Source organism: Mus pahari, chromosome 6, assembly GCF_900095145.1.
Source record: "Mus pahari chromosome 6, PAHARI_EIJ_v1.1, whole genome shotgun sequence".
NCBI classification, from domain to species: domain Eukaryota; kingdom Metazoa; phylum Chordata; class Mammalia; order Rodentia; family Muridae; genus Mus; species Mus pahari.
This window is the reverse complement of record NC_034595.1, coordinates 59,327,254-59,336,547: the sequence shown is the minus strand read 5'-3', so window position 1 is coordinate 59,336,547 and position 9,294 is coordinate 59,327,254. Positions and strand designations below refer to the sequence as shown.

Sequence of the window (9,294 nt, the reverse complement as noted above, 5' to 3'; positions counted from 1 at the left end):
ACTTTTGGGATAGCATTTGAAATGTAAATAAAGAAAATAATAATAATAAAAATAACCAAAAAAAAAAAAAAAAAAAGAAAAGAAAGATCACCAAAAATTCAAGACCAGTCTGTTGTATATATTAAATACTAAGCCAGCCAAGGTCTACAAAGAAAACTTTATAATATTAAAAAACAAAGCAAAAACCACAATGACAAAAACAAAAAGTCCTCCATAAACTAAGGGACAGTGACTGTGTTTTAAAAAAATTGATAATAATAATAATAAAATATGCAGGCTTCTACCTTTGGCAAAGCAGAGCTAAGCAGTGGCACTATGAATGGTACCTCTGCATGAAGTATTTCTCTGCTTCTTCTTGGAACTAATTTTTATTTTTCTGTCCAATCCTTGTCTGAACCTCATGCTTGCCCAACTAACTGAATCTAGCCTTCTTATGCGTCCCCTTGTGATAAAGGTCACTTTAAAAATTTTGCTAAAGACCAGGGCTACAGAGATGGTTAAAATTATGAGCTCCTCTCACAGAGAACCAAAGTTTTGTTTCAAATACCCACATGGTATACATTCATGTAGAGACACACACAAATACACATCTAATAGAATGGCCAAAGTGAAGAACACCCAATTCTGGTAAGGATGTGGAACAAGAAGAACTTTCCCTCTTTTCTGTTGGTAAACAAAATGATACAGCCACTTTGGAAGAGTTCAGAAATTTTACTTTAAAAAACTAAATATTCAATTACACGCTTCAATAATGCTGCTTAACATTTGCTTGGAAGACTGGAAAAACACACCCAATATAAAAACCTGCAACTGGGTCTTTGTGTCAGCTTCAGATAGGGTCTCACTTTGACCCCAAACTTAGTATGTAGATGAAAATAACCTTGATCTCTTAATGCTCCTCTACTTCCTTCTCTAAAAGCTAAGATAACAGGCACCTCTATGCCTCCTATACTTCGGGCTAGGAATCAAATCCAGGGTCTCATGCATGCTATGCAAACACTTGACAAACACAGCTACTTCCCCCAAGCCTTGTTGTTTTTTTTTTTTAAATTGTTTGATTTTGATACAAGGTCTTGCTCCATAGCCCAAGCTGGCCTTGAACTTGCAATCTTTCTGCCTTAACCCCCCAACTGCTGGGATTATATGAGTACATCAAGCCAACCTCATTCATGGGGATCTTTGTATCATTTGTACTATAATTGTCAAAACTTAAAAGCAATTAAGATGTCCTTCAGTGTGTAACTGGATAAAGAAACTGACATAAAGAAATAAACCAATGAAAAGACGTGAAGAAAATGTAAATGCATATTACTTAATTTGAATATGTGTAAGTCTACTCTCCCCTCAAAGTGCATGTGTGTGAGAGAGACTTTAAACATTTATTTTATATGTATGGGTGTATTGCCTGTGCTTTGTCTGTGTCCCATGTGTCTGCCCCGTGTCCAGGTGGGCCAGAAGCGGATATCAGATGCCCAGCCATCGACAGGAATTGAAACAATTGTTAGCTGCCATATGAGTCTGGGTGCTCAACAAACACAGCTAGTGCTCTTAATTCCTGAGCCATCTCTCCAACCGTCAGATAATTAACTGTCAATCTGGTAAAACATAGAATCATTTCTGAAAGAGAGCATGAATAAAGGATTGCCTAAATCAAGGATTGGTCAGTACACATTACTGTGGAGAACTGTCTTAATTGTTAATTGATACAGAAGGACCTACCCCATTATGGACAGTCTTTTCCCTAGATGTTGGAAGGGTAGAGACTATTTATTTTAGGAGACAGTTACCAAAAAGCATCAAAGTATTCATTTCTCCCTGCTGCTCTGATGTTGTGGATATGGCATGACCATTTTAATCTCCTGATGCTGCGACTTCCCTGAAACTATGGACCGAAGCTAAAATTGTTTAAACCAATTAAACCCTTTCCTCCCAAAGCTACTTTTTGTTAGAACATTTTATCATAGTACAGAAATTAAACTGGAACAATCTGTTAAAGACTTGGTCATCAAGATGATGAGAAATTATTAGGTTTTTGAGGACAGGTCCTACAAGTGGACTATGGTACCTCAGTTTCCCAGTGTTTCTGTTTCCTGGTTCATAGTATAAGTAGTCTCCTCCACCACATACATGAAACATAATATGCTTACAAAGAAGAGGGCCAAATGACCTTAACCAACTATGCTCCCTAGAATCATAGGCTTAAATATAGCATTTATTATAGGCTGTTTTAGTTCACTGCATTAATATGAAGCTAAATCATACAATGAGAAAAAAAAAAGAAGCCAAACAAAAAAGATAGTGGTTACGACTGATTCCAACTACTTGATACTCTACATAAAGACAAAATTATGGGCTAAAAAGACTAAAAATAAAAAGATCATTGATTACCAAGAATTGGCAGGAAGGATGCTCTCAAGACAAACCAAAACTTACAAGTTCAGAAGAAAACTGTATTGCATAATAACAATGAGCATACAATTATGTATTACTCAAACCTACATGATATACAACCCCAATATAAATTATAGATTTGGTATGACTACGATATGAGATGGTAAATTAACCAATTTTAACAATGTATTACTCTGGCTAGAGAGATGGCACAGTGGTTCAGAGCACTGACTGCTCTTCTAGAGGTCCTGAGTTCAATTCCCAGCAACCACATGGTAGCTCAGAAACATCTGTAATGGGATCTCATGCCCTCTTCTGGTGTGTCTGAAGATAGTAATAGTGTACTCATACACATAAAATAATTAAATAAATCTTTAAGAAAAATCTATTACTCAAGTGAGGCTGATAAGGGGGGAGGACTATGACTATGTGCCTGCCAGATGAGGGTAATATGAAAAATTTCTACCTATTCCTCAATTTTGCAATGATCTTAAATTAATCAAACTAAAGAATTTGGGGGGGACTATGTCTCAGCGATATAATGCTCATCTACTAGGCATGTATGAGGCACTACATTTGATTCATAATACCACAAAGACAATTTAAATGCATAGCAGCACATAGTATTTAGTTAATTTTTGCCTAGGATGAGACTATTTGAAAATTTAAGATAGCTATCAGATGCTTATACCAAATGGCTTAGTATTTTTGTCATCATATTATAGTTTAATTGAGAACGGAATATGTGGTTTTTGAACCAGGCATAGAAGCACACAATTTTAATCCCAAGGGAGGCAGAGGGTGGCAGGCAGATCTCTGTGAGTTCAAGGACAACTAGGACTACAAAAACAAACCCTGCTTAAAAAATAATAAAATAAAATAAAAAAGAATATGTAGTTTTCCAGATGTATCTCTCTCAATCTCGAAACACTTAAGTTTCTAAAAATACAGAACTGGATCTTCCCTAATGCCAACAAATCCACTCTCCCAGAAATGAGAGAAACAAATAGAAGAATAAGAATAGTTTTATACCTCTTTCAGAGAGGGGGGCATGAACTGTCTACTGAAACTGACTCTGAGTCACTAATTTATGAGCATAATAATCTTTCAATATGTATTCTTATGCTTAATTAACTATAGAAAAAAATAAGAAAAATCTTCCTGGGGCTGGTGAGATGGCTCAGTGGGTAAGAGCACCCGACTGCTCTTCTAAAGGTCCAGAGTTCAAATCCCAGCAACCACATGGTGGCTCATAACCATCCGTAACAAGATCTGACGCCCTCTTCTGGAGTGTCTGAAGACAGCTACAGTGTACTTACATATAATACATAAATAAATCTTAAAAAAAAAAAAAAGAAAAAAAGAAAAATCTTCCTGCATATTCTTGACCAGACTTTAAGACTTCATTATGAAGCAGGAGGAAGAAATGTATTCTAGAGAGAAGAAATATACATGCTTCCATGTGAGAGCCTATTACTATATGTATGAGTTTGTGCTGAGCTACAGGAATTTGATTATACATATCTGCACTATTTTGGTTTTGGAGACAGGGGCTCTCTGTATAGCCCTGGCTGTCCTAGACTCACTCTGTAAACCAGGTTGACCTCAAATTCAAATCTGCCTGCCTCTGCCTCATGGGTGGTAAGATTAAAGGCATGTACCACCACTGCCCAGTTTACCTTCAGTATTCTAAGACTTCAAAATTTTAAAATATTACGGGAGATACTCAACAATTACTATGGTAGTCAATATACTCCAATAGTAAATTTTCCCAAAAGGTTCACTATTTTAACTATAGCATTAATTTTAACAAAAAAAAAATTCATGAAAGAAAAATCCATCAGCAAGCTCTCCTATTTAAATCCATGGCTTGTTTAAGAGCACCTGTAACAGTTCTTTTTGAGACAGGTTCTTGCTCAGTTGCCTAGTGTGTTCTGAAACACACTATATAAACCAGGCTGGCTTTAAATGCCTAATGATTACACTTCTTTCTATGATTTCCCAAGTGTTGGGACTATAGGTATCAGCCACTATGCTTTGGGCTTATAATATTTTTAAACACTCACCTCTTGTAGAACTGGGATAACTGGTGGCTTTCTTTGCTGCAGAAAATACAGCACCATAAGGATGTAAGCATATGAAGATAAACTTCCCCGAGATGCATCTCCAATGTCACAGCGCTAAAATATACAGTGATTACAAATAAAAATTAAACTCATTCCACAAACCAATGTCTACTCTGTTACTTTATTTTTAAAACTCACTGAACTAAAAGATATCCAGAAATTCTGTAACAATAAATTTCAAAATTGTGAGAAAACAGGCATTTTTATATATTACAACTAAATGTAGAATTTAGTGTAACAAGGGGATGGAGAGATGGATCAGGGGATAAAAGCACTGACTGCTCTTCCAGAGGTCCTGAGTTCAATTCCCACCAATCACGTGGTGGTTCACAACCATCTGTACAGTGTACTCATATACAATAAAATAAATAATTCTTTAAAAAAAGCAACTATTACTCTTTCAGAAGGCTGCAGGTTCAGTTCCTACTACCTAACTGGCAGCTCACAACCATCCTTAATTCTAGTTGCAAGAAATTCACAACTTGTCTTCTAACTTCTAAAGATACCAAGCAGGCAAATGCTGCAAATACATACATACAAGCAAAAATTCATGAATATTAATTTATTTAAAATATTTTTTGAAAGACAAGGACTCTCGCTCTAGGAGCCATGGCTGATCTGGAACTCACTATGTAGACCACACTGATCTCTTAACAGAGATTCACCTGCCTCTGCTTCTCTGAGATTAAAGGCACATTACCATGCCTAGCAACTCTTTAAAATTAAGTTTAATACAAATTATAAACTATTGAAAATATGAAGAATAGTAATGCAGTATCAAAATAACAAAAGCAAAACAAATGCCCTAATATTTCCATTCCAAAAGTTATCTTTAAAAATGTGAAAAATAACTAGGAAATTGGATTTTAAAATTGGAATAACTACAAAAACAAGACATCAGGAAAAGATAAACTCATTAGAAAGTTTGGGAGAGGGCTGGTGAGATGGCTCAGTGGGTAAGAGCACCCGACTGTTCTTCCAAAGGTCTGGAGTTCAAATCCCAGCAACCACATGGTGGCTCATAACCATCTGTAACAAGATCTGACTCCCTCTTCTGGAGTGTCTGAAGACAGCTAGAGTGTACTTACATANAANAAANAAANAAATCTTAAAAAAAAAAAAAAAAAGAAAGTTTGGGAGAAAAGTGCTAGAGTTATCCAAACAAAGTGATACATATCCACTAAAACTTAAAAAAAAAAAAAAAAAAGACTGGGAAAAATGGATCCATGGATTAGAGCAATTGCTGTGAAAAAGCAAGAGGACCCGAGTTCAACCCCTCCAACTTCCAAATAAAAACTCTGAAGGCCTGCATGTGCCTGTAAACCCAGCACTGAGGAGCAGAGACAAGAAAATCCTAGGAGTCTGTGGGTCAGCTCTTTACAGACAGCAGTCAGACTTGGTAGTGCACTCCTTTAATCCCAGCACTTGAGGCAGAGGCAGAAAGAAGGATCCCTCTGAGTTTGAGGCCAGCCTAGTAGTCTACACAGCAAGTTCCAGGACAGCTGGAGCTACATAGTTAAGACCCTATAACAAAAATAAAATTTAAAACATAAATAAATAAATGATTACACAGTAAAAGCTCAGGTACAACTCAAGATATTAAAACAGGTAATCACCAAAATCAAAAACAGCACAGTAAGAGCCTATCTTAGAAGAGAAAAAAAGAGCGACAAAAAAAAAAAATAAATAAATAAATAGCAAAATTAAAACAATATTTTTCACAAGTCTAATAACAGTAAGTTTCCCTTTAGCTATCACAAGTATTATAACAAGACAAATGATTTAACGTCTTCATCAGTACCTTTGCAAACACTTTCATTGTATACCCCAAGTACTGTACTCTAGGATCAATAGCTGCATATGTAGCCAGCATTCTTGTGTTGTGTTGAGCCTGAAAAATAATTACATATTTGAAATCATTTAATATGCATTAATTAACTTTACAAGTCAGGTAAAAAGATACAGTATAATAGTATATCGAGATTTCAAAATTCCTAGCAATTAGTCAAACAACAAACTTCACTCTGAAACCAGTATCTTTGGGCAGGAGAGAGCGGGGCCTGAATTCAATCACATGATGGCACATAACCATCTACAGCTACAGTGTACTCATATTCATATATATATATAAAACAAAAAATAAATCTTAAAAAAAAAACTTTTCCTTACACTGCTCACAGTAGAAAAATTTAAACACATCAATAATCTGTCACCTTTTTTTTTAGTTAACAAGGGAGAATTGGAATGTAGAGCCCCCACTATCACAAGTTAATTATACTGTGAAGTTTCCCACCTTTGTGGAAATTGCAAGGGTACAATCAGCATATTCAGTGCAAGCCACCTACGTGATCATGGTATCTTCCCTATCAGGGAAGTGTATCTGTCAACTTTAAAATGAAAAGTATAAACAACAACAAACACTGAGAGAGATCACAGACATTCTCCCATTTACAATAGCCTCAAAGAAAATAAATTATCTAGGAATAAACCAAGGAGATGAAAGATTTCTTTTCTTTCTTTCTTTCTTTTTTAAAATTTCTAAATGGTAAACTTTAGATTTCTGAAGAACAAGATAATACACTAGACATATTATGGTCACAGCTTGGTAGAATCAGTATTGTGGAAATGACTTTCTACCAAAAAAAATCATTAACAGATTCAATAAGACATTCTTTATAAACTATTCAATAAGACATGTCTTTATAAACCCAATAAGACATTCTTTATAAACTATCCTAAAATGAATATAGAAACACAAAAGAGCACAGACAGCCAAAAAACCCTCAAGAAAGAGTTCAAGGCCAGCCTGGTCTACAGAGTGAGTTCCAGGACAGCCAGGGCTACACAGAGAAACCCTGTCTTGAAACAAAACAAAACAAAACAAAAACCCTGAGTAGGTTGTATTTACATATTTAGGAATATACATAGAGGGGCTGGAGAGATGGCTCAGCGGGTAAGAGCATGGACTGCTCTTCTGAAGGTCCTGAGTTCAAATCCCAGCAGCCACATGGTGGCTCACAACCACCTGTAATGAGATCTGACGCCCTCTTCTGGGATGTCTGAAGACAGCTACAGTGTACTTACATATAATAAAGAAGTAAATATTTAAAAAAAAAAAAAAAAAGGAATATACATAGATACATACATACATACATACATACATACATACATACACATACAAACATATACATAAACAACAATTAAAGAAATAGGTATCACCAATTTGTGGAAAGAACAGGGGTACATGGGAAGAGTCGGAGTAAAGAGAAGAGAGAAAAGGATGTAGTTATATTTTAATATAAATATATACTTAAAATATAAAAATAATTTTCCAAGTAAAAACTTAAAAGTATATTTATAGCTGGCTGGGCCTAAGAGAAAAACTTACCAATGTGTTATATAAACTGATATCACCTTCTAGTCCACTTCTCCTGTGTTCAAATTTTACAATAGGCACTTTGGCAGTAGTTATAGGCAGAATGTTTCTTAAACCTGAGGGTTGGGGAACAAAAACTTAAGAAAGCTAATTTTTATAATGCCAGAAAGTCTTTTTTTGTAATAAAGATATGAAATTTTACCTGGATGCCTCTTAAGAATTTTTGCCAAATTTTCAATTATTTCTTTACAGTTTAATTTCTGTAAGTAAGTAAGTAAATAAATAAATAAATAAATAAGGTGGAATTCCATTTGTCCTACTATAAATTCTACTTTAACCAAAGCATTTAATACTAGCACTTAAAATTTCTAATCATAATGAGCTATATACTTGTAAACTAAGTACGATTTCAAAGACCCACATCATTAGCATAAACTTGGAGCCTGGTAGAAATGCAGAAGCTCAAGCCCTTTTCCACTCTAAGTAATTATAACTGTATTCTAAGTAATTATAACTGTGTATTATTTACACGGAGACCAAAGTCTAAAAAACATGAAAATAATATGATTTTCAATATGTGAATATGTTTTTTACTTAAAGTTATCTGATATCCATTCTTTTGGTTTTAAATGAGTAGATTTATTAAGAATATAGTTAGTGGAAATAAGAGAATAAAACAGCATCAAAATAAATAAATAAATAATACTATAAAGAAGAAGAATGTTGTATCTGACATATAATCCGACAGAAAGTGCCAGAGAAGCCAGGGTAAACAAAACAGCAGGACCCTTTGAAAGAGAACCCCAGGCAGAACATTCTGTCAGTTTACTCACTGTTTTAGTGCTTTAGTCCTGGTCCTATAGACTTAATAAACTCTCTCACTCAAAACAAAACAACAACAAAAAGGATAGCTATTGTAGGTTACTCTCTATATAAAACATAATTGGTATAGTTGTGAAATTTGTAAGATGCTATTCTGCTGAAAGTTACAGAACAAAATTAAAGATAGGTTTAGTGAGGGCAAAAGACTGTAATGATAAAAAAAACCACAGGCACTGCATTTAGACAGACCTATTAACTGTCTGCATGACTGACCCTCAGCAAACACCAGCATCACACTGCTACTCTATAGTAAGTCTCTGCTCTGCAGAGTTGCAGGACAAGTACCTAAAACCTATGATAAAGCATTCACTAGTGCAGGCAGTGGTGGCACATCGATGCTTTAAACTTTAATCCCAGAGAAGCAGAGGCAGACAGATCTCAGAGTTTGATGCCAGACTGGTCTACATAGCTCCAAAACAGACAGGGATACTGAGAAACCCTGTCTTGAAAAATAGACAAAACAGCACTCAACAAGAAGCAAGTTTGATGTTAGATAAGCACTTCAAGGTTTTTTTTTTT

General features: G+C 35.0%; 1 protein-coding gene across 7 annotated transcripts in view; it reads right to left on the bottom strand.

The window, feature by feature from the left end:
- Window positions 1–9,294, bottom strand: part of Tut4 (terminal uridylyl transferase 4) — a 128,268-nt gene that overhangs the window by 24,680 nt on the left and 94,294 nt on the right. For all 7 annotated transcript variants that reach the window (XM_029539463.1, XM_029539461.1, XM_029539466.1 and 4 more), the window contains exons 17-20: window positions 8,096–8,153; window positions 7,906–8,009; window positions 6,319–6,408; window positions 4,458–4,571 (exon numbers count right to left, since the gene is read on the bottom strand). In XM_029539463.1, the coding sequence (XP_029395323.1) occupies window positions 4,458–4,571; window positions 6,319–6,408; window positions 7,906–8,009; window positions 8,096–8,153 (366 nt within the window). The remainder of the gene's footprint in view (window positions 1–4,457; window positions 4,572–6,318; window positions 6,409–7,905; window positions 8,010–8,095; window positions 8,154–9,294) is intronic.